Source organism: Wyeomyia smithii, chromosome 1 (assembly GCF_029784165.1).
Source record: "Wyeomyia smithii strain HCP4-BCI-WySm-NY-G18 chromosome 1, ASM2978416v1, whole genome shotgun sequence".
In the NCBI taxonomy this organism is placed as follows: Eukaryota; Metazoa; Arthropoda; class Insecta; order Diptera; family Culicidae; genus Wyeomyia; species Wyeomyia smithii.
The window spans coordinates 83,596,671-83,622,797 of NC_073694.1; the positions used below are offsets into that span (position 1 = coordinate 83,596,671).

At 38.9% G+C, this 26,127-nt stretch overlaps 2 protein-coding genes across 7 annotated transcripts in view; one reads left to right on the forward strand and one right to left on the reverse strand.

The window, feature by feature from the left end:
• Nucleotides 1-26,127, reverse strand: part of LOC129717835 (uncharacterized) — an 879,733-nt gene that overhangs the window by 205,323 nt on the left and 648,283 nt on the right. The window contains exon 5 of one of the 2 annotated variants that reach the window (XR_008726748.1): nucleotides 9,484-9,628. The exons of the other annotated variant lie outside the window; for it this stretch is intronic. The gene's annotated coding sequence lies outside the window, so the exon portion shown is untranslated. Of the gene's footprint in view, nucleotides 1-9,483; nucleotides 9,629-26,127 lie in introns of those variants that run through there. 2 annotated transcript variants of the gene reach the window in all.
• Nucleotides 1-26,127, forward strand: part of LOC129717834 (uncharacterized) — a 195,270-nt gene that overhangs the window by 75,399 nt on the left and 93,744 nt on the right. For all 5 annotated transcript variants that reach the window (XM_055668019.1, XM_055668017.1, XM_055668018.1 and 2 more), the window contains exon 2: nucleotides 2,843-3,537. In XM_055668019.1, coding sequence (XP_055523994.1) covers nucleotides 2,864-3,537 — 674 coding nt within the window. In that variant the 5' untranslated portion in view covers nucleotides 2,843-2,863. The remainder of the gene's footprint in view (nucleotides 1-2,842; nucleotides 3,538-26,127) is intronic.

The following is a 26,127-nucleotide window of genomic DNA, read 5'->3' on the forward strand; positions in this document are numbered from 1 at the left end:
ATTCCGCTATTTCTGCTTTCTGTTAAGCTGTGTGAAACTGAGTAAAATGGTAGAATAATGTCAATACTTCTAGAAAGAGAACTATGTTCAGAAAATGACAACGGGCCTTCAACGCTATTTTCAAATTCAAGACGAAAAATATTCAAATTCTCCCTGATATTAGGTTCATAGGTCAGAGCTGACTGCCCAAAACCGAAAATTGGTGTCCAAACGTTTGGTATAGCGAGGGTTGTTTTTCTGCATTGGAAGTTATTCAAAACTTGAGGAAAATGTGAAGATAGTCCCCGTATCACCAAATTGTTAATTAATTCATGAAGACTGATGTTCAACTATAAGGATGATATTGGTATTTACACAAAAAAGTAAAACGAAAAGACATAGCAAGCAATAATTTTTACTATCAGATTATGTATTTTCAGTCTAATTTGATTTTATTGTAAGATAATCGGTACCGTCGAAGATGCTGATGAGGCAAGTCATTTTCCAACGGAATTTTTGAACTCCTCGACCCAGCTGGAATGCCTCCCCATCGATTGTTAATTAACGAAAAAGGTGGTATATAAGCAAGTTTATAACTAAAATAGAAATATTATTTGAAATGATGGATTGGAAAAAGTATATGGAAATATGAAAAATTGTAGAAAAAGCAGAAATTTTTACACGAGCAAGGCCGGGTACATTCAGCTAGTTGTTAATAAAACAATGGAAGTCTATTATCTCAAAGATTACATGACTTATTTGAACATAACTAGTGTCATACGAACAAGTCATCTCTCGAACTTACAAATAACAAACTTCATAACAATTTGACATGTGGCTCAAAAGTTATGGAAAGAGAAGAAATTCAAAGACTATTTAAAACTATACCTGCTTTCTTCGATATATGTGGCCTCAACATAATTTAAATGTGATATCGTACTATTTGAACGTTCCATTTTGGTTGTTTTCCAGAAACTAAAAGTGGTCGTCTTTAAATTCAAAATGGTGTCCAGGGTCAATGTTTGGTTTCTATGCATCATCTCGATTACAGAAATATTCATATTTAGTATTATTCGGTCATTTTCGACTGTTTTCTAAAAGTTGCCATTAAGCAATTCAAAATGGTGCCTGAGGTCAATTGTTAGCTCATTGCATCATTCTGGTTGCAGAGATACTCATATTGGATGGTATTTGGTTATTTTAGACTGTTTTTCACAAACCGGAAGTCGCCATCTTGGATTTCAAAATGGTATTTAAGATAATTTCTAGCCTCTGAGCGTCATTCTGGTTGAAGAAACACCCATATTGGGTGTTATTTGATCATTTTTGGCTGTTTCCCAGGAACCGGAAGTCGCCAACCTAGTATCCAAAATGGGATGTGTGGTCGATTTCAGCTGCTGTGTATCATTCTAGATCCGGAGATACTCATGTCAGACGGAAATCGGCCATTTTTGGCTGTTTTCCAGAAACCAGAAGCTGCCATCCTACAATGCGTAGTGGTGTTCTTGCAACATTCTGGCTCCGGAGATACTCATATTGGGTGGTATTTGGTCACTTTGGGCTGTTTTTCAGAAACCGAAAGTCGTCATTTTGAACTTTAAAATTGCCTGTGAAATCAATTTCTGTCATCTGGGCGTAATTCTGGTTCCGAAAACATTCATATTGAATGGTATTTGGTCATTTCCGGCTGTTTGCCAGACACCGGAAGTCACCATGTTAAAATTCAAGATTGTGTCTGTGATCAATTTTTAGCTTCTGTGCATCTTTCTGGTTCCGGAGATACTCATATTTAATGGGAATCGTCCATTTCAGGCTGATTTCCTGAAACTGGAAATTGCCATCTTACAATCCAAAATGTTGCCTAAGGTCGATTATGGAACATATTTTTTACCACTAAAACATTCACCTGCCAAATTTGGTTCCATTTAGTTGGTTAGCTCTCGAGATGTGCAGAAATTTGTGTTACATTTGTATGGCATCCCTCCCTTACAAAAGAAGGAGGGGTGTCAAAACACTATGGACATATTTTTTACCACTAAAAACATCTACATGCCAAATTCGGTTTCATTTGCTTGGTTTGTTCTTGAGTTGTGCAGAAATTTATGTTCCATTTGTATGGGACCCCTCCCTTCCAGAAAAGGGAGGGGTTTCTAACTATCATGGGAACCTTTATTGGCACCAAAAACCCCTACATACAAATTTTCACGCCGATCGCTTTGGTAATTTTTGAGCCTATATGGATCAGACAGACAGACAGACCGGATTGCATTTTTATATGTATAGATTACAACATCAATATTTTTTAAGAGTGAATATACATTTATTGGATGGAAGCGTTCATGTAAATCTATTTTTACAAATAAAAGTTTGAATGAGAAAGGCTGGGTCTGACCGCTAGGTGGATTAATTTAGGTTTTTAGTATATAATTTTCTTACAAGGACAGTTTTTCTGGGCTATAATGCTTCAAATAAAACGACTACTGAAATGTGTACACTCTGTTATAAATTACTCTTGAATCTAATAAAATTCGTTCGTGGAAAATACCTAGTGTGCAAAGGTGCATTCAAATGAGGAACGTACGAATAAGCTATTGCTAATACTGATTGAAAATGCTCTTACTACCCTATTTTACATTTTTCAAAGGAATCGCGATGCAATATACAACTCTGCAGTCTCAAGGCTGATTCAAAAGAATTGCGCAGCGATTTCTGAAAAATGTTTGATTTCTATACTACCATTCTACGGTAGTTGATCCATTTTAATAGGAAACTTCAGAAAAGCTGGTACAACTATGCGTAGAATGGCAGTATAGATATGCCAAAATATTTTTATATTAACTATAGTCACTTTGTATATTTTCAGCTTTTGCCTTTCGTTGCTTAAATGGCAGCACCGAATACCGATGTTATGCATGGTAGTATACCTGCTTCCATTCCACATAATTCAGCGATCCAGCAGATTCACCAGCTGTCATCGAATCTGATTGACCAGCAGCAGCACTCGATACCAAATCACCACATTCAACAGCTGCAAAATCTTACACAACAATCACCAGCGATTTCTGTACACCACCCTCACTCTCAATATTCCCATAATGCCATACATCATTATCATCGAATGCAACAGTCTACAGGCCAGCATATATCGTCTTCACTACACCAGCCCGATCAGATACTTCATCAGCAGCACCAGGTTTCTCCGTATAGTGGAAATATTAATAACTTGATGTTTGCTTCCACTGAAAATGCTTCCGCGGCAAGTGGTGAAACCGATTCTGCCGGCAGTTCAGCTGCAACGGCAACTGCCGGTGACATAAATAATGTGGTTGTAAATTTAGCCAGTGTAAGCCAGCCATCCTCTGTGGCAAGCGCTAATAGCAACCGAATCGCGAGCCGGATAAACTCTACTGTTGGTCATAGTCACATTCCGGAGGAAAATGTACAGAATTGTAATTTAGATTTTGCGGCTGGTAGTGGTAATATAATCAACTTGGCGCAATTCAACGTTGCACCTGGTTGGCGGAGAATAAAGTACAACAGTGAGATAATCTATATCAGGTAAGTGAATGCGTGCTTGTGTGTGTGCGTGTGCGTATGTGTGTGTGTGTGTGTGTGTGTGTGTGTGTGTGTATGTGTATGTATGTGCAACTTTCTATTTTCACTCACTTTTGAGAGATGGCTGGACCAATTTTCATGAAAATAATTGCAAATGAACCCAAGTAACAAAAGTGGTTTTATAAAGGTTTTATAGCGCTATTTTGGCTGTATAAAGTACTATGAAACTTTGATAAAACAAATACTGTTACTAGGGAAAGGTTTTGCTGTCCCATAAGACCCTATTCGGTTTTATTGCAATCGGATTTTTAGTTTAGAGGTTATGTTTCAAAATGTAAAAATCATAAAACATCACAAGTTTTGAACAAAATTGGTCAAATGAACGGGCTACCTGAAATACCCTTAGCTTTTGAATTTTATAAAGATTGAACTTGTGGTTCAAAAGTTATGAAAAGAAGCGTATTCTGAAGACTGTTTAATCTCACTCATGTTTCTCAGAGATGGCTGAACCGATTTTCATGAAATAAGTGTCAAATGGAAGGTCTAGTTGCCCCATAAGACCCTATTGATTTGTTTTGCAATCAGACTATTTCTTTGCCTGTTATGTTTAAAAATGTGAAATCCAGCTATGAAAAGGAACATATTCCGAAGACTACTTGAACTCACTCACTTTTCTCAGAGATGTCTGACCCGATTTCCACAAAATTAGTGTAAAATGAAAGGTGTAGCTGCCTCATAACATTCTATTGGATTTTACTGTTATCGGACTGTAACCTCGTCTGTAATGTATCGAAATGTCAAAAACAAGAAACTTCATTATCTCAGAAACTTCATAACCGATTTTCACAATATTGATATCAGATGAACGGGCTAGTTAAGGGTTAACTGATGAATTATGTTTGAACACGTGGATTCAAAGTTTTGCTGCCCTATACGTTCCCATTTCATTTGATTTTAATTGGACTTGAGCAACCGTTATGTATTAAATTGTAAAAACAACGAAAGTCTATTATCTCAAAGATTACATGACTTTTTTGAACATAACTAGTGTCATACGGACGGGCTATCTCTCAAACTTACAAATAACAAACTTCATAACAATTTGACATGCGGTTCAAAAGTAATGGAAAGAAAAGAAATTCGAAGACTATTAAAAACCATAATTGCCTTGGTCAATATATGTGGCCTCAACATAATTGAAATATGGTATCGTACTATTTGAACGTTCAAGGTATCGCTCGTGATTAAACTGTTCTTTTATTTCGGTATTTCTTAAGCACTAATCTTACGTCAAATTTCATATTTTATACTTCAATTACAAAATCAATATATTTTAGAACCCAAAGAGTGAACATACCTTTATTAGATTGAAGCGTTCATGTAAATCTATTTTTATAAGTAATAAGTATGAATTAATTTGGGTTTTTTAATTTTGTTTTACTGATTGCGCCTTATGCTAGTATCAGCGGGTGAAAGAAACAGCAGGGTCACTGCCTAAATTTTTTTATGTGTGATATAAATGGAGTCCAGCATGAGGAATTTAACCTTTTCATCCTTTGAGATTTTATTCTGCTTTGGGCATACTTCTCTACATGTGGTGTTTAGAATCATGATCATGCAAAAGGAGAAGGAAAAAGGAAACCAGGGGTGGCATTGCGCAGCTCGGTTCGAACGATTTTCGCTATATTCGAGTAGGTCACATAATGCCAGTTATGCTTTAAGCTTAAAAGGAGCTGTCATCGTCATTTGTCCTGCGGCTCATCTAACCCGCAAAATCGAAACAAATACGAAAAACTAAACATAACGCCTCCCAGCGATCATTTAGTTTTGTTCGAGTTGCTCGAAACGAAATGCGCAATGTCACCCCAGTACAAAGCTCGTGAAAGATTCATTGCCGTAATAATGAAAGAACGGTATATCAAGGGAGCGATTGTCATGCATGAATCCGGCAATATCTTAACCTATTGTCAGCTTGATCTACAAGGTTGCGCTATGTAGGACTGCATGCGCCCATTTTTCCAATGGGTAAATGTAGTGGCCTTGCACGATTTTTGAAAAGATTTTTGGAATCTTATAAATGACCCAAATCAATCCACCTAGCGGTGAACCCAGCCTTTCTCATTAGAATTTTTTTTTAAATAGATTTACACGATCACCTCAATTTATAGAAAAAAATACACCTCGATAATTTCTGCTGGATTTATTTTTCCCTCCAACGAATTTCTGGAGGCCAAAAGCACAACTATACCGAACATTTTAAACATAACATTCACACACATATCACGTACATTAAAGTGACCAGACGTCTCGCGTTTCAACAAAATGTCCCGCGTAGAAATGCGTCCCGCGGAATGTCCTGCGTTCATCTAAAATGTCCCGCGTGCACTTGAGATGCCCCGCGGTTAGAATTATTATTATTATTACTTTTATTATTATTATTATTGGTTTATTAATTCATCTGACTGCATTTGTCTACATGAATAAAACTTAAACTATGAACTATCACCAATATACTTAAGCGGCCAAATTGAATAGTTTCAGACGGTTTTTAAAAATTTCACAGGATTGACAAAAATCGAATAGATGGTACACTTCGTCAAATTCTTTACAAATCGCTAAAACAGGTTCATTTTTCTCGTAGTTAGTTCGTCTGAAGTTAAGTCTTAAACAGTAACTAAATCTTAAAGATACTACCGGCACATTCAGGTTGATTTGCTCCAGAAGGATGGGAGAGTCAATATTACCAAGCAACAACTTGGCAGCAAACAGTGCTCTAGCTGAATTCCGCCGAAAATGCAGAGTTTTCATGTTAGGGAGACGGCATCGATCCTCGTAGGGTGGAAAGTTCGTTGGGTTACTCCAAGGAAGCAACCTTAGTGCAAATTTTAAGAATCGCGACTGTATAGCTCCGATTCTAGTGGTCCAACAGTTTATGTAGGGGCTCCAAATGATTGAAGCTGTTTCCAGTACTGAGCGAACAAGGGCGTAGAACAGTGATCGCAGGCAGTAGGGGTCACGGAAATTTTTGGCAGCTCTAATGATGAATCCTAAGTTTCTGTTTGCTTTAGCAATAATATTCGAGTAATGATCTCTGAACGAAAGCTGTGAGTCCAACAAAACTCTAAGGTCTCGCACAACACCAACTCTGACGACCGGGCGTCCGTTGATTTCGTAAGCCCACTCAATGGCAGATTTTTTTCTCGTGAAGGATACGACACAGCCTTTCTGTACGCTGATGATAAGCTGGTTCCACATGCACCATGAAATTGACCACCAGATTTCACATATCTCTACTGGTACAACGTGCCTCTTCGATAGGTATCAATCTACTCATTGATACCCTCTTGCTTAATTTTGGAATTAATATTATTGTATTCCAAAATTTGAAAAGTAAACTTCGCGTTGTTTTTACCAGGAACGATTCCGCAAAATCACTAAATATTAGTTAGCGGACTAGCGATTTCATTAGTTTTTCAGCTGAACTGCTAGCGTCGTCAAAATGTTGGTCTTCCAAACGCTAATCGTTAATTTGCTAAATTTGTGAAGAAGCGGCAGAAAAACTATTTACAAAAACTGTAAGTTGCTTGCATAGGTTGCATCTAACGATAAAAATAACCTATATTTCATTCGAAGAATGTTGAATTCTCTCTATTGTTTATTTTCGGGATGATTTTTTGTGCTGCTCAGAATATTTTGGTTTAAAAAAGTGTTCCGCTGACTCCTGAAACAATTCACGTGTGTTTTTTTACCGTTTCAAGATAACTACCCAACCCTTATCCCCCCCTCCTCTCCGTCCGACGCACAATTAAATAGGTGTGTCCCGCATGGAAGCTTCAGCTATCTGGTCACTTTAACGTACATTAACAGATAAATATGGAAGTAACATGAAATAAATATGTTATAATTATATGATGCGATTTTTTTTTTTGATTCTGGTATAATCGAGACGTCAAAGCAAAGCAAAGCCTTGGTGCTACATTCCGATTCGGAACTCGACCTTCTGTTTATTATACACAGACTTCGCAGCCAACTGTTAAGTGTACAGGACAATTGCGGGGCCAGCGCCATGATCCTACTGACACTAACAGTCTCTCCCGAGCCGAGACTCGAACCTACGACAACTGGCTTGTTAGGCTAGCATCGTACCTCAAGACCAGCTAGGAGGTCTCGATAATTGAGACGTCACTGTACTCATATATAGGTAGGATTCGATCATATCATTTTAGATTCCACTTTTTATAGTAGGAAAATTTTCCTTGACGCAGTTGCTCTTATTGATATTATTTTCTGTGTTTCTGAGGTGTATCCGTGCACCATTCTATATAGGTTTTTAAAACCGAGGTAACAACCCAGAGAGGCCAGCATCCGATCTCAAAAATCATACAAAATCCAGATGACTACTTTTAATTGCCTAAATACATCCTTAAATGGTCAATTATTGCCTAATCTGAGTATTTCGATGGCTACATTCTGTTTCTGAACAACAGTCCTAAAAGACCAAATATCCGGGATAATGCTCAGAGGCCAGGAATCAACTCCATACTTCATTTTGAAATCCGATTTTGCGACTTCCGGTTTCTGGGAAACAACCTTAAATTTTATGAAATTTGTTACTTGTACGTTTGAGCCCGTAGTTATGTTCAAATAAGTCGTGTAGTCGTTGAGATAATAGACTTCCGTTGTTTTTACAATTTAATACATAACGGTTGAAATAAAAGTCCAATTAAAATCAAATGAAATTACAACCAAACCTTTCATTTGGCACTAAGATTGCTGAAATTAATCCAGCCATCTTTAGAAAAACGAGTGAATTTTAAAAGTTATCGGAACATGATTCTTCTACAACTTTTGAACCACATGTTTAATCATTATAAAATTCATTAGTTAACCCACAACCAGTCTTGGCATACTCATCGTGTGTAACAAAGAGGCTCATATAATTTGCACAGAACACTAAAGCATGTTGAAAAAAACGGATGAGTTGAATATTTTTTTCACGCGTTCAAAGCAAATGCACACTGTGTGAAGAAAGCAAAATACGCAACATCAGAAAGCTTGTTTTGTAAAGAGGAAGCGCATAAAGCTCCCGCAGAGAGACTTTCCCGATTGTAACTGATAAAATGTAGATAGCGCACATGTATTGCTCATTGATAAGTGCACTATGATGGAAATTCTAGCTGGGGAAACGTTTCTGACTGTTTTCTTAATTACCTGTTCTGTAGTGTTAACGTAGGGCTCTGCGCTATACTCACTGTGCTATGCTCAGTGAGTTTTTTTTACTATCACGGTGCAGGTCTATGATAAATTTAGCCTAGACACAGTAAATTTACTCAACAGCACGCAGCTTTGGCTCGCCTACTCATGAGTGTAGTTATATTCCACACTCACTACGCGCAAAGGCATCGCTCAATAAGGTTGTGCTTTTTTTCTTGCTCATCACAATGCCTACTAAAAAATTGATGTGATGCAATTTATGTGTTGATAAATGCACAAAGATAAGTAAGTGGACAAGACTGCCCACAACTAGCCCGTTCATTTAATACCAATATTGTTTAAATCGGTTGCGTAGTTTCTGAGATAATGAAGTTTCGTAATTTTCACATTTTGATACATTACAGACGAAGTTACAGTGGCAGTGTTGCTGGAAAAAGTCAATGGTGAGTCGTTCGTCAGACATTCAATCAGTTTGGGGTGAATAACCTTTAGTACAAGCATTGTAGCGCCTTACGGTCTTCAGAAGAGTTTTTCCCAGAAAATTTCCTACAAATATCATGTATCGATGCGGAGGCCTAGTGTGGTTGGTAACGTCTCCGCCAACCACGCTCGACGCCTGGGTTCGAATCCCACCGCCGACATAGGTGTCGATGGTTGTGAGGTGGCGTGATCCACTCACAACCAACCCAACTGGTCTAGATTCAATCCCAGCCGACACCGGGAGATTTTCTGAGGCGAAAAATCTCTGGGATCACGCCTTCCATCGCATGAGGAAGTAAAGCCGTTGGCGCCGGTCCGTTATTAAACGGGTCGTGAGTTAGGGTCCTGGGTGTGGAGTCGTCTCCCTGGGCGTCGGTGATAGGCCACAACAGTGGCGGAACTAGACCGACGGAAAATAAGCGAGAATAAAAAAGAAAATCATGTATCGATATATTTTAGGAGTCAACTTGACATCTCTAGAGAATATGTTTTGACAAAGTGGATTTTCCCATTTAAAATCGTATGGAAACTTTAAAAATCGGGCGCAAAAATATAGTTTAACCGATCGATCTGAAAATTTACACGGTTGTTATAGGACCCATAAGGTGAAACGGGATTGTGGCCTTTTCCTATACAATTTTGAGGTTAGAGTTCTTTTTACTTCTGTATTTTGATCGTAAAAAAATCGGCTTCCACTAAATAAACAGCACTCGAATTGCTACTTCAGGCATGCAACAGTTGTGAAAACAATTGATCAAAGTTTCATGTACGTAGTCTTCATAAATCAAGAAAAAATTAGATTGAAAAATTCGAGTTGATCGCGACTAGGGTTTGCAATATTCCCGGGAATCGATTTCCCGGGAAACGGGAATGAAAAATCTCATTTCCCAGGAACTCCCGGGAACCGGGAAGGGAAATTTTTTTTAGCAAAAATGAGATTTTGAATGAAGTTTATCAGTAAAAGGCAAAAAAAAAATTGTTTACAATTTCATTCTAAATTCGCATGAAGTACAAAAAACAAATGAGATACAAAACACTTGAAAACGAATTGAATAACATCAGAAATTCGTGATCGATTTCAGTTTGTTGGAGAGAAAACTGAGTGAAACGAGGAAAATATTTGCTATATTTGGTACGAAATTTTTGGGCAAAATATTTTTTACACTACAGTTAACCAGTTACTTGAGCGGTAGCAAATCTAATCGCTATTTTCTATTAAATATGTTTGCGATTTTTTTAAATATACTGCGTCTCAAATCTAGTCTCAAATTGGCAGAACATCATTTCAAACCCTTTTGGAGTTTATATCACCGTTGATTAGAGCGTAAGTTTCCGAAAAAGAATTTTGGTTAACTAACTACCTTATTTCGTTATTCGATCCACAAACCGGAAGGAAACGATAGAATACTGAATAATCAGTTCAATACGATTTAAAATAAGTCAGAATTAGAGCATATGAATGCCTAATATTTAACATGCACAGATGATTTTTACGTTAAAATATTATACTGACTTTGAGTTTTATTGAATGATTTATTTCAGGTCGCACCAGTTTGACGTATTTAATTTTATTGCACTATTGCATAAAAAACTATAGGAAATCTTACAAAATTTTTCGTGGAACTCGGGAATCCCGGGATCCCGGGATCCCGGGAATCAATATTTCTGTTCCCGGGATCCGGGAGTCCCGGGAAAAGCTATTTCCCGGGAAATCGTTCCCGGGATTGCAAACCCTAATCGCGACCACGTCCCGTTTCACCATAAGGAACACGAAAAATGCATGCGAGCGAAAAAATAACATCATCGCTTTTTTCCCATGTAACCGTGTCCCAGTTTAATGTATACCTATGTCGCTCGAAAAATAAATTCATCCGAGTCCATCACTATTATTTCATACAACATTCCACTCAGCTTGATGATTTGGAACATGTGTATGTGTATATGTGTATTTGTAATCGTTGGAACGATTTTGAAAAACCGAATGGCAAATTATTCTGATCCTATCGAGTTTTTCTTATTATTTAGGGATATAATATCCTGTTGGAGATATGTGACGAAATAATCTCCGGTATCCCTGAATATAAACCTAAAAACGTATCAAACCTATTTTGCGGTATATAAAATTACTTGGATTTTAGAAACTAGTTTAGAAGGAGTCATAAAACATGATATCAACAATTTTTTGAGCGTAACCTAAACCTATATAAACCTATGAAAAAATCTCGATTTTGGATGTAGAATTTCGTCTTGCGGCAACATTCTAAGAGAGGAGTGCAGAATGAAAATCCCGATGTTGCCTTGGCCAATCAATTACTCAGAATAACTTATATGTTACGAGCTAACAAATTTGAGATTATTCCACTGAAATTGCTTTTCTAGACATAGAAAAAGTATTCGACAGTTTTTTTTTTTTTTCTCGCTTATTTTCCGTCGGTCTAGTTCCGCCACTGTTGTGGCCAATCACCGACGCCCAGGGAGGCGACTCCACACCCAGGACCCTAACTCACGACCCGTTTATTAACGGACCGGAGCCAACGGCTTTACTTCCTCATGCGATGGAAGGCGTGATCCCAGAGATTTTTCGCCTCAGAAAATCTCCCGGTGTCGGCTAGGATTGAATCTAGACCAGTTTGGGTTGGTTGTGAGTGGATCACGCCACCTCACAACCATCGACACCTATGTCGGCGGTGGGATTCGAACCCAGGCGTCGAGCGTGGTTGGCGGAGACGTTACCAACCACACTAGGCCCCCGCTCAAGTATTCGACAGTGTTTGGCATAAAAGTTTGATTGCGTAATTGCTAACTTTTTATTTTCAAAATTTAAAAAAATTATCTTACTGATCGAAACCTGCAGGTTGTCTACCAGAATTCAAGATCTGATAGATTTCCTGTCAAAGCAGGTGTGCCTCAAGGTTCAGCCTTGGGTCCAGTTCTGCATAACATATTTACTTTAGATCTTTTTGATTTACCTACAGGATGCACAAAGTTATTTTTTTGCGATGACACAAGCATTTCCGTAAAAGGAAAATGTCAGTGCAGTCCATTGCAGAAAAGACATTTTTTTTGCTGCTTCTAAAACTCAATTGATAATTTTTCTTCATAAGTCTAGAGCTTCTTCCATCAAACCATATAATAATCACGTTATCAAGATCAATGGGGTTATATTGAAACTGACAAGAACTTGGGACTCATTTTCGATAAAAAACTTTTTTTTTCATTGGGCACATTGAGGGTATACAAGCAAACTGCATCAAATATACGAGATGTTAATATCTTTTCATTAACAGGAATACTGAATAACTTCAATGAATAAACATTTGATTCACAAACAAATTCTTAGACCAGCAAGTTACAGTTAAACTTATAAACCTATTATTTACTCATAGCGAATTTCTTTAATCCACTGTGTGCGGGCAAAACTGGCGAGGAATAATAAAACGTCATCGCCATTTAAGACGCAAGTAAGAAAGAGATGTCAGATAATTGTTTACGAACTTAGCACGTGCGGTGGTGGGTTGAAGCTGACAAATTTTACAATGCGCTTCGGGCAGCACGGCAGGTCAAAACTGGGTTAGTGCGCTTCCAGGTCAAAACGAGGTGAGCTGGTGGAATAAAGAAATTCGCTAAAATATTCATTTTGAATATTCAAGCAAACCCCCCTTTTTGAAAAAAAATATCGAGAGCATCGCGAAAATTGTCTGCTTTCAAATGCTTAAAACTCAATAATTTCACACCGAGTTTCCCTCATTCCGACAGCATTGTGTAACCTGTGGTTTTAAATGTAATGTGTTGACTTCGTCAACGATATGCTCGGCTTTCCTTAGTACAACCCTAAAGATAAAGCCCACTAGGTGAGTGATATCCCTCCAAGTCTGGTGCTTTGCGTCTAGGACGGAGGGGCCACTCACAAAGGCAAGCTTTTTCAGTACAGCCACGAGTACTTTACTCTGTATGGATGATCTCCCTCCTGGTCTGGCGCTTTGACGTCTGGGACGGAGGGGTACGGAGTGACGGAGTGTAATTACATTATAAATCTAGCCTGATTATCCTCATTATTTAATTTGAAGCTTAGAAAGTGGAGAAGAAAAAATAATACAGGAAAAGCGCGGAAAACTGTGTACTAAGAGAAAAGCAAAACTATTTGTTCAACATAAAAAGGTAAAATTTTATATACAATAGGGTTCTGGTGTAACATAGTTATGAGAAATTCTGAATCGATAATTAATGATGCCCGAACAGGTCCTTGGGGCCTTTTTGAGTTCGCAAAAATTAAACCCCACAGGCGTGATAAAGGAGAGCGTCAGTGGCTAGGTTGCCAGTCTATTCACAATACCCTCAACCCTTAAGGTCGGTGGAATACGCCATTGCCGTGAGGCGTGTACCCCTGTGCTACTTGGAAGGATATTCAGCTATCAGGAAAGCAGAATCAAACCGTTGAAAAGCGAACAAGAGTGAATCTTCGACGAGGTCGATCCGCGGATATCGGAAAGAATAACTAATGTTACGCTAGCAGAGACAAGAGCAAGTAAATTATTCAGGTTTAAGCGGTATACCGAACTCGAAAGGAGTTACCAACCCACATCGCTAGTTGAGCTAAAGAAAAAGTGTCGAAGCTTTTGAGCGAAGAAAAGAGAACCAATATCTGGCAATACTTTCCACCTTGGTCGTCTGCTTGATGGTTAATTATCCGTAGGTTCCCGTTTGCAGAAATACGAGTAACGTGGTGGGTATATAAGTCGCTTGGAGCTAGTATTCCATCTACTTCCAATACACCCCCTCAGCACCCCTGAGCAGTTCGAGGCTAACAATTGATTGTAAAATCAGCTATGCGTTCATCAAAATGGGGAAAATTGTGGTTTTGTAATGCTAGCTATTGTACTACGGAAAAATATAGAGACTTTTTGAACGCATATTTTGACCAATCAGTGCTGAAAACAAGACAAATTATCAGACGAAACTCTAAGTCTTAGTCTAAATCAAACTACATGTTATCGCACACGATAAACGAAAGTACATATGGTCAATTGATTCACCTTGGTGCGGTCCAAAGCAAGCAAGGGAAGAATCATTAAGTTTAAACCAATTTTCTGTCAATTATCGTGAATAATAAGTGACATTCTTGATATAAAGAAACTCTCTGTACGTTAATGCGTCATATACAGTCATCCCAGTATTATGGGCCAGTCTACACTTTGTATTGGTTTCTAACATATTTCAATAACTTTTAATAGTCAATTTTATGTTTAGTGAAGGTGAAAAACGTTCACCAAACTTAAATTTGATTATTACAAGTTATTGACATACGTTAGAAAAGAAACCAATACAAAGTGTATTGGCCCATAATACTGGTATGACTGTATTTGATTAGTATGACAAGCGCATCAATTTGTTTTTTGGTCGTCAAGCCTTCAGGAGCACAAGCAAAAAATCATGATTGTGTTTTTTTAACAAAAGACATAAAAATTGTTTGAAAATTGCTTAAGATATAAAAACCATTGAAAAATATGTCGGAATAAAAAAATAGAGGAAATTACGGGTACCGGACAGAAAAAAATGATAGATTATAGCTTTTCAACCATTCCTGTGAATTTGGGTGTTCCTAGCCACTAACATTTTTTCAGACTATTGAATGAGTTTTCTCGTAAACATAACGTTAAAGTGACGAACCCGGCGAGCAATTAGGGTAACGAGGGTATTCTGGCCCACATGCATATTTTGGCCCACCCGGTAACATTTTACGCATTTTATCTGATAAATTCAATGAATATTAGAAAACTATGCATGCAACATTGAATAACACACCTAAGAATCATACTACACTATAATTTTCGGCGAAAAACTGGCTGTAGGTAGTGTTATTTTGGAATTAGTTCATACATATTCAAAGTCATGGCTGAGTCAACCCAAAGTCAAGAGGAAGTGGTAATATAGGGGTTCCTGGGGTAAAACGCACCAGTTAACGAATTTAGAGTACATTCTTGTTAAAGCTGAGAGATAAAACCAATGTTATATACTGATCAATATATAAAAACCCTTATTTATTCGTTCAAACGCGCATCTGATGCTAAAACATTATAGAAAATGCATAATACACATTGTTCAAGTGAGTGTAATAATTTTACAAAAGTCGTCCATCGAGGCAAAATGCACTCTTTCTGGGGAAAAATGCACCGCTACAAAGGGGCAAGAAGCACCATGCAAATGAGGTAAAATGCTCCCCGTCTACGGGGCAGAACGCACTACAATATTGGGGCAGTACGACTCATTTTGTCATCTAATAAATAAAGGCAAAAAGGTTTTCTATGGAATTCCATACACTCGAGCGGCATGGTTTTGAGAAACACTGTTTTTGATTGCCTCTAGCACCGATCGTAGCTGTTCAACGATCCATGACCACCGATTGGACTTCCGGACAATGCTGGAAACGAGATGAAATATAAGCAAAAAATTTGTTTACAACGAGTCCTTTTGCCCCGAGCTAAGGGAAGCGTTATGCCCCGAACGTAACAAGAGAATGTTTTTGGTTACATAACGGTAATTCTCATTGAAACTTACCGATATTTCATCAGAAATATGTTGCTCGACATATGTTTGATGCTATAACACTTTTCGCTGGTGAAAAACATTAATATAAGATCTAAAAACACTTTATTTAGCTGAGAAAAAAATTCGACCGTATGCAACGAAAACTTCTTTTCGTATTTATTCACATTTTATGACTTTTTAGTGCTGCCAAATTGGCAGGGTGACTATAGAAAACATAGATTCAAATAATAGAATTATTATTTTGTTATTAAAATGTTTCTCCATTGTAAATCAGAGGGGGTGCATCTTGCCTCAACGTTGCTTATTACCCCTACAAGTCAACGTCCGGAAGCTATTGTAACAAATATGTATGCTTTTGAAACAATTCGTTGTTGTAGTAACATCAATAAAATGTCATTGAAACAGTTTGTATACTCTAACATGTTGGAAAAAGTTTAAAAAGTGGTTAAACGCATGGCCGAAATATGTTTACCTCTTTCTGAAGCAAACATATTTTGACCATGCCAAGTTTTGACATCTCTTTGATTACCGTTCGGCCATTGCACGTGAACAAAGAAGCAGCTTGTGACAATTTACAGATAATTACTTCTTAATTTATCACATTTAACGATATGAAATTGGTTGAGAAGGCCTGTCAAACCGCTATAAGCCAAATCATTTCATTTTTGGATGCCTAAAATTTACAGTTATTCACAGCAGAAGGATATTCTCCTCAAACCCACTATTTTTGCTCTAAAAATACTATTGCATTGTTTAACGGTGTATATTAAAATAGACACTTAGCTTTTAACAATGGCATAATAGAGTACGTATTTATGTTGAAAAATTGTGTTTGTTTTAAATAAACTGTGCGAACACTTCCCAAAGCTGGCCAAATACCCCCGTTACCCTATTATGCCGAACGCCGAAAACTTTACCCCAGTTAGAAAAAGAATAATGTTATAAAATTTTCTTTTACTGACCTGATAATAACGAGCCAATAAAATGCTAAATCAACCGATAAAGCATGCAATATAATGTACTTACTACAATTCACTTTTAATTATTCTTCGACTTCGAGTATTAAGTTCGGTTTGAGCTTCTATTATTCTGGCATTTTGGAGATGAATATTTCATTGTCATTTAAGTGACACGTGTGTCATTCTCCACAAACTAGTGACGTGATTTCGTCGTTCGTATCGTTGTTGTATTCTTGTGCCGATCGTTTCCGGTCGTTAAAACGTGTTACAGTTGCCGTAGTAGTAACAACACAATATCCAAGAGACAACAAGGAGCCCGTTCAACAGATCGAAGCTCTGTAAAAGGCAAAATATCAAGGTTCAACGCTTGTGTTAAAATTTTACGCTACACTGCCTGCTGCAACCTCCGATTATTAGCGACTTCTCTTTCACTCTTCGCCTATTTGATATTTTTATGATGCCCCTTCTACTACTAAATCACTAGTTGGTTTGGTAGTTCGTTTTCGGCATACTTCCTACCCACAACTGATCGCGCTAGATATATGAGCCAGGTGTTATTTACATAATAAAAAAAAATTGTGTGACCAGAAAATATTTATATATCTCGAATCATTACGCAGTTAGGGAGTTTAGAGGCTTAATTTTACGACCTGTGTTTGGCCATTTCAATAATTAAATTTTGTTTGCACACTCAATCCATGTACCAAAGTTTGAAACTGTTATCAGATCGCAATGATCACTGGGACAACTCGTTTTTCAGCACGCTATGAAAGCATCTTACAAGAACAATAAAGAAAGTTGAAATTTTGGCGATAGGCTAGTTTGTACTTTTCATTTTCAAAGTTAGAATAAGATATGTATTTTTCTCTACTAAATCACGGTTGGTACTACAACGCAGAGCCAACTGCTAGAAACAAAACGGTGATACAAATATTACGGATCAATTTTGTTAAAAATATCATTATAATTGATTTAAAAAATTCTTTACGAGCGCTTGAAAATATTTTTTTGTAATCATTTCATTATCTTAAACATTATCTTGGACATCAAAAATATATATGTCGCTAGATATATCGTTGTCCCCAGTCAGATCGAAATTTACGGTAATGATATAGCCGATGACATAGTAAAAATAGCATTGAACAAATCTACGTTGCTACACTAGTAGCAACTTATTACTTTTTTTTAACATTACCCTGTTTTCTGTCATATTCTTTTTATTTTATAAGTGGCCTATGACAACCTAGCCTCTAGAACCGGTCACCACTATACTACTTTTTAAATTTCAAGTCGTTGTATGTGTCGCATGATGGGTTTTGGTGCAATAGTTCAGAAGTATTCGTAACACAACCTGGATAGGTCCGTATCTGGCCTTTGACGACTTAGACACTTTAAATGACCACCCGAGTAAAGATTGTGTGTTCAAACCCGAAACCCGACCCGTACCCGTCGGGCTCGGGTGTGAAAATTGTTGAAAGTGTCGGGTAATGGTTTGGTGAAAAAAAAATCGGAATCGGGTTTGGAAATGTTAGGTCGGATTTGGGTTTGAAAACCCGAAATTACATGAGGGATGTCCATTTAGGCGAATAATGTTGAAATCGAATTGTTACCGTGGAATGGGGGGAAATTTATCAGTGGAGTGAAGTTGATCACCTAAGAACTCATGATATAAAACAATGATCAAAACTACTGATCTTAAAAAACTAGGTAATGTCTACGTGTCCCATAATACAACTTTCGCAAGATTCACGTACCTGTGAAAGTTATAACTTGCATGCCTACACAGTAAAAAAAATCTGAATTTTACATTTTACATCATTTGAATTTCAGTTGCTTCTGACGTATACCACGAGTTATAACTTGCATGCCTACACAGTAAAAAAATCTGAATTTTACATCATTTGAATTTCAGTTGCTTCTGACGTATACCACGATTTTGTTTGAAAATTGTGTGCAAATCATTTAAATTTGCGTGGAATATTATGGAATTTTCTATCATAAGCGATGGAGGCAATTCTTTATAGGCGATTCGACATAAAGTCTTTATGTCGAATCGCATAGAAAGAATTGCCTCTATCGCTTATGGTAGAAAATTCCATTTAATTCCACGCAAATATGAATGATTTTGCAATTATTTTCAATCAAACTCGGGGTTTACGTCAGAAGCAAACTGAAATTTAAATGATATTGTACACAATTTTCAAACAAAATCTTGATATACGTCAGAACGATTAAAATTTAAGTGATATTGCACATAATTTTCAAACAAAATCATGGTTTACGTCAGAAGCAACTAAAAATTACTGTGTAGTGCAGTTTTACATATTTTCGAAAAACTCCTCTAACTCAGTCAAAACTCAATCATATTTGATCAAACAAGTTTCAAAATGAAAGAAAAATATTTATTTTACTTAAAGTAAACTGGTAAACTGGATTCGTTAAATTTGAAAAACCAAGTAAAGTTTGAATATGATTTGCAACAATGATTATTCCATCATTTCCGCGTCGAACACTCGACAGAAACGGACGTGCAAAGTGGTCGTTCTATTACAATCCGGTCCGTGTGTACGAATAGCCAAACAAAAGAGTGTATTATTCGCGCTAAAGGCCAACTAGATTGTGAGTTGTGTCGCTACGTTCTGTACCCGGCTCGCAACTTTGGCTGTATTGGTGCAAAATACCAGCTGCAGTTTTGATCTGTGCACAGTGAATAGATCTTTCTAATTCAAGGCCATCATTTGACAGTCGAGTCGTGTCGCTGTGCTGAGTGATCTCACACCCGGCTCACTGCTGGTGGCTGTATTGGTGCTGCTGTACTGGTGCTGCTGGCTGCTTTGGGTGCAGCTTCGAACGATCGGACAACCACTGCTGGAAGGAAGAAGTAAATAGGTACGTGTTCTTGTCGGCGCTAGTGCACTACATTTAGCGCGATGGATATAGATCCCTCGCCTCCCGTGCCACCATCTCCGAGCCCCCCTGACCCTGACCCTTCTGTTACCCCCTCCCCTGTTCATTCTCCAGTCCCCCCTCGCCCCAGGCTTTACCCGGATGGATCTCAACAGGGCAGCTATACTGTTTATTTTCGTCCAAAGGCAGGAGTGAATTCAAAGCGATTAAACATACTGCAAATTTCTAAAGACCTGACGAAGGGGTACAAGGCCGTGACCGAAATTTCCAAGGTCCGACCTAACAAGCTTCGTGTCGTGGTCAGTGATCTGACACAGGCCAATGCTATCGCTTGCTCTGAGCTCTTCACACGCGAGTATCGCGTTTACATACCCGCACGAGACGTGGAGATCGACGGTGTCATAACCGATTCGAGTCTGTTTGTCGAGTGTATCCTAAAAAGCGCAACCAGTTGCTTCAAAAATACCGAAACACAGGCGAAGATTTTGGATTGTAAGCAATTGCGGTCCATGTCTCTCGTCGGCGGTAAAAAAGTTTACACTCCGTCAGACTCGTTTCGCGTTACGTTTGCCGGATCTGCACTCCCTAGCCACGTCTCGATCGACCGGGTTCGTCTGCCTGTGCGATTGTATGTACCCCGTGTTATGAATTGCACCAATTGCAAGCAGTTAGGCCACACAGCCGCCTACTGCTGCAATAAGGCACGATGTAGCAAGTGTGGGGAGACTCATGCGGAAGATTCTTGCAGTGTTAATGCTGAAAAATGTATTCACTGTGGGGAAAACCAGCATGAGCTCTCCACATGCCCGGTGTACATGCAGCGCAGAGATAAAATCAAGCGGTCACTTAAGGAGCGTTCAAAGCGTTCTTATGCTGAGATGCTGAAGAAGACCGTGACCACTTCTACCATAACATCGAACCCCTTTGATCTGTTGTCCTCTGATGAAACCGATTCTGACGATTCATCAGCGGGAACATCTTATGCCAATCCTGGGGAGTCTAGGAAGAGGAAAAATGTTTCTTCTCCTAAACTTCCCCGTAAAGGTCCTAAGATTTCCCAAAGTGTAATGAAAAGTACGAACAAACCAAACAGTGCTGCGGAAAAACCGAAGCAAACTCCTCCTGGGCTTGCAAATTTAAAGTCCCAGAAGGAGTTCCCAGCACTGCCAGGAACATCTAAAACCCCAGTTGTTCCTTTTGCACATCCAGTTGATGAAACAAACTCTGGATTAGTGAAATTTTCTGACATTGTGGACTGGATTTTTGAAAATTTCAATGTACCCGATCCAATTAAAATTTTTCTTACAGCATTCCTCCCAACAGTTAGATCATTTTTGTAGCAGTTGACTGCCCAATGGCCCCTCCTTGCAGCGATTGTATCCTTCGATGCCTAATTCAACTGCGTATATGAAGGATTCTTTCTCTGTCTTACAGTGGAATTGTAGAAGTATTTTACCAAAAATTGATTCGTTTAAAGTTTTGATAAATAAAAACAAATGCGATGCATTTTCCCTTTGTAAAACTTGGCTTACTTCAAATATTGATCTCAACTTCCATGATTTTAATATTATTCGCCTTGATCGAGACACCCCATATGGAGGAGTACTTTTAGGGATTAAAAAGTGCTATTCTTTCTATCGTATTAACCTCCCCTCGATTCCAGGCATCGAAGTTGTCGCATGTCAAATGACAATACAAGGTAAAGAGCTTTGTATTGCCTCAATATATATTCCTCCCAGAGCACAGGTTGGGCAACGGCTGCTCTTTGATTTAATAGAACTTCTTCCCTCGCCACGTTTGATTTTGGGAGATTTCAACTTTCATGGTGTGGCTTGGGGTTCCCCTTACAATGATAACCGCTCCTCTTTAATCTATAACCTTTGCGATGACTTCGACATGACTATTCTAAACAACGGTGAAATGACACGTATCCCGAAACCTCCAGCGCGCCCAAGCGCTTTGGATCTATCCTTATGTTCGACGTCGCTACGGTTGGATTGCACATGGAAGGTAATCCTCGATCCTCACGGTAGCGACCATCTGCCTATTCTTATTTCAATTACAAACGAGTCAACTCGCATGCGACCAATTGACATTCCGTATGACCTCACACGGAATGTCGATTGGAAGTTATACGAGGAAATGATTTCAAAAGCGGTCGAGTCGATTCAACATCATCCACCACTTGAAGAATACAACCTCCTCGCGGGCTTGATTCTCGACGCCGCGTTGCAAGCCCAAACGTAGAAATATCCCGGCGTAACGATCAAAGAACGGCCTCCCACTCCGTGGTGGGACCAAGAGTGCTCCGATGTCTACACGCAAAGATCCGACGCGTTTTTGGCCTTCCAGAAGGGAGGTATACCCGACGACTATATACGGTATTCGGAGCTTAATACCAAGCTTAAAAGCCTGGCTAAAGCAAAGAAACGCGGATATTGGCGTCGGTTCGTGAACGAGACGTCGAGGGAGACATCGATGAGCACTCTTTGGAACACAGCCCGAAGAATGTGGAATCGCGTAACGGTCAACGAAAGCGAGGAGTCTTCAAGTCGGTGGATATTTGATTTTGCCAGGAAAGTATGTCCGGACTCTGTTCCTGCGCAAAACTTTGTTCGCGATACGTCTCCGGGTCACGACGCGATAGAATCACCTTTTACGATGGCAGAATTTTCAGTTGCCCTCCTGTCCTGTAACAATAACGCGCCTGGGTTAGATAGAATCAAATTCAACTTGTTGAAGAATCTACCCGGCAATGCCAAGAGGCGCTTGTTGAACTTGTTCAATAAGTTCCTGGAGCAAAACATTGTACCGCAGGATTGGAGGCAAGTGAAGGTGATCGCCATCCAAAAACCAGGGAAACCAGCTTCTGATCACAACTCTTATAGGCCGATTGCAATGCTATCCCGTATTCGGAAATTGATGGAAAAAATGATACTCCGTCGTTTAGACCATTGGGTCGAATCAAATGGTCTACTATCAGATACTCAATTTGGCTTCCGCCGTGCCAAAGGGACGAATGATTGTCTTGCGTTGCTTTCAACAGATATTCAGCTGGCGTATGCTCGCAAAGAACAAATGGCGTCTGCGTTCTTGGACATTAAGGGGGCTTTTGATTCCGTTTCTATTGACATTCTTTCGGGTAAACTTCACCGACAAGGATTTTCTCCAATTTTGAACAATTTTTTGCACAATTTGTTGTCCGAAAAGCACATGCATTTTACGCACGGCGATTTGGCAACTTTTCGCATTAGCTACATGGGTCTTCCCCAGGGCTCATGTTTAAGCCCCCTTCTTTACAACTTTTATGTAAATGACATCGACGAATGTCTGGCAAATTCATGCACGATAAGACAACTTGCAGACGACAGCGTGGTCTCTGTTACAGGAGCCAAAGCTGCCGATTTGCAAGGACCATTGCAAGATACCTTGGACAATTTGTCTGCTTGGGCTTTACAGCTAGGTATCGAATTCTCTCCGGAGAAGACTGAGATAGTAGTTTTTTCTAGGAAGCATGAACCTGCTCAGCTTCAAACACAATTAATGGGTAAAACGATTTCTCAGGTTTTGGTACACAAATATCTTGGAGTCTGGTTCGACTCTAAAGGCACCTGGGGTTGTCACGTTAGGTATCTGATGAAAAAATGTCAACAAAGAGTGAATTTTCTTCGTACAATAACCGGACAATGGTGGGGAGCCCACCCAGGAGACCTTATAAGGCTTTACCAAACAACGATATTGTCTGTCATTGAGTACGGGTGTTTCTGCTTCCGCTCCGCAGCAAACACACATTTGATCAAACTGGAGCGAATACAATATCGTTGTTTGCGTATCGCCTTGGGTTGCATGCAATCGACCCATACGATGAGTTTGGAGATCTTAGCTGGAGTACTACCATTGAAAACCCGCTTCTGGAGCCTGTCTTCTCGTATTCTAATCAAATGTGAGGTCTTGAACCGTCCCGTGATTGAAAATTTTGAAAGGTTAATCGAACTTAATTCTCAAACCCGTTTTATGACATTGTTTTTCAATCACATGTCCCAAAATATTAACCCTTCTTCGAATATTTCAAATCGTGTCGACTTATCAAATACTTCTGATTCTACTGTGTTTTTCGATACATCCATGATAGAAGAAACTCGTGGAATCCCGGATCATTTACGCGTGCAGCAGATCCCTAAAATTTTTTCCAATAAATATCGAAACATCAACTGCGACAATATGTACTACACTGACGGATCACTTCTTGATGGGTCCACTGGCTTCGGTATCTTCAATAACAATTTAACCGTCTCCCATAAGCTCGATAATCCTGCTTCTGTTTACGTCGCAGAATTAGCTGCAATTCAGTACACCCTAGGGATTATCGAAAAAATGCCCACGGACCATTATTTCATCTTTACGGACAGTCTCAGTTCCATTGAGGCTCTCCGATCGATGAAAGATGTTAAGCACTCTCCGTATTTCCTGGGGAAAATACGGGAACATCTGAGTGCTTTATCCGAAAAATCGTTTCAGATTACCTTAGCGTGGGTCCCTTCTCACTGCTCGATACCGGGTAATGAGAAAGCGGACTCTTTGGCTAAGGTGGACGCAACAAACGGTGATATTTATGAAAGACCAATTGCCTTTAATGAATTTTTCGCATTTGTACGTCAGAATACGATCATCAGTTGGCAAAATTCTTGGACCAAGGGGGAACTGGGAAGGTGGTTACATTCCATAATCCCCAAGGTGTCGACGAACCCGTGGTTCAAGGGGTTGGATGTAGGTCGGGATTTCATTTGCGTGATGTCCCGGCTTATGTCCAATCACTATAGATTTGACGCGCATCTCCGTCGTGTTGGGCTCGGGGAAAGTGGTATCTGCGCCTGTGGTGAAGGTTATCACGACATAGAGCACGTTGTTTGGTCATGCCCTGTACACCGTGACGCCAGGTCTAGATTAATAGCTTCCCTGCAGGCCGAAGGTAGGCAGCCGGCTGTTCCTGTTCGTGATGTCTTGGCGAGCCGTGACCTATCCTACATGTCCCTTATATACGTTTTCCTGAAATCCATCCACGCCCCAGTTTAGTCCTATCCCCTTCCGCCTACATCCAACCAAACGACAAGAACACGTTAAGACCCCGGATCCGGAAACAGCAATCAGACCCGCACGATACTCTCAAGGCCCGATGGAAACAACCCAATATGCCAGTCCGTAATATCTTGGCCCAGCAGCGGAACAAATTTAATATGCTGCTTACCTATGGCAATGAAAACCATCAAACAGCAATCCTGTGCTTTTAATGCAAAATATTCTAGCTTTAAGTTAGATTTAGTTTCAGCTCGTAGTCGGCAGCGAGGATAAAAAATTTGCTTTTAGTTATTAAGATACTTTAGAAAGTAAGCTACCAGATATAATTGGCGCCGTTAAACATTGAATTGTATTTGTGCCGTGTCAAATAAACAATAGATGAAGAAAAAAAATGATTATTCCATAGCATACTGTAATACTGATTACTTAGCAGGAAAGTACGAAAAAAATTGTTCGGGAGCTAGTTTTTGGAGTTTTGCAACAAACTAAAATGAACCAAAATGCAAAATTAGTAAACTTCGTCTCGTGAGCTAAAATGAATAGATTTTAACCTGAAATATCATCATTTTCGTTTCCAAATGAGCTGCGAGTGATATTTTTCAGTTCAGAAATTATCGTTTATCTTAAGCATATAATAATAGCACATTTCCATTAAAATGTATGGATTTCAAGGGTGATCAATTCCACCACGATGTATCTCATAATGCCTTATAGAATTCTCGAATTTATTTCTTAGAGAAAACGATAGAAATTTCACCATTTTTTTTCTTGAGCACTTAGCAAAATTCTTTTAAATATATACTATTTCTGAAAAATAATTGGAAAATATAGTAAAAATTGATCAATTCCACCCCGTTCCATGGTAGTCATTATTTTGGCAGAGTCGAGTTTGGATTGATACTTCTGCAATTCCACTGAAAAACCTTGATTGATCTCCCGACACTAATTGATAAATTAGCTATTGAAGGATACAATCGTGGCGAGAAGGAGCCGTTTCACAGTCATCTGTTTCATAAATGTTCTGTAGTTAGAAAAGTCAAAAGAAAACTTTTAAGGGGATCAGCAATATTCAAGGTTTTTTTGGACGAAAAAGGGGAAACATTTGGGATTTTAGTGCTCTCGGAAGTGCTGATTTGGACCGAAAAATACAACCTACGAATCGTGAATTGTGAAAGCCGAATTGCAGTATTCTTATATTTTTGAAACAATTTTTCAGAGTGAGAAGGACAATTTTATTGAAAAATAGAATAACAATAATAAATGTCAACGCTTCCCTAGACTTTTTGTACCTTCGCATACGAGTCCTCCTGGCGGCTAGTTGGATTAATCCGTCCTCGCAGGAATTGAAATCAGTAATCTCTTAGCAGGGTTAACCAGTGCTAGGGGCCGAGATGGCTCTTACTGTTCTGTT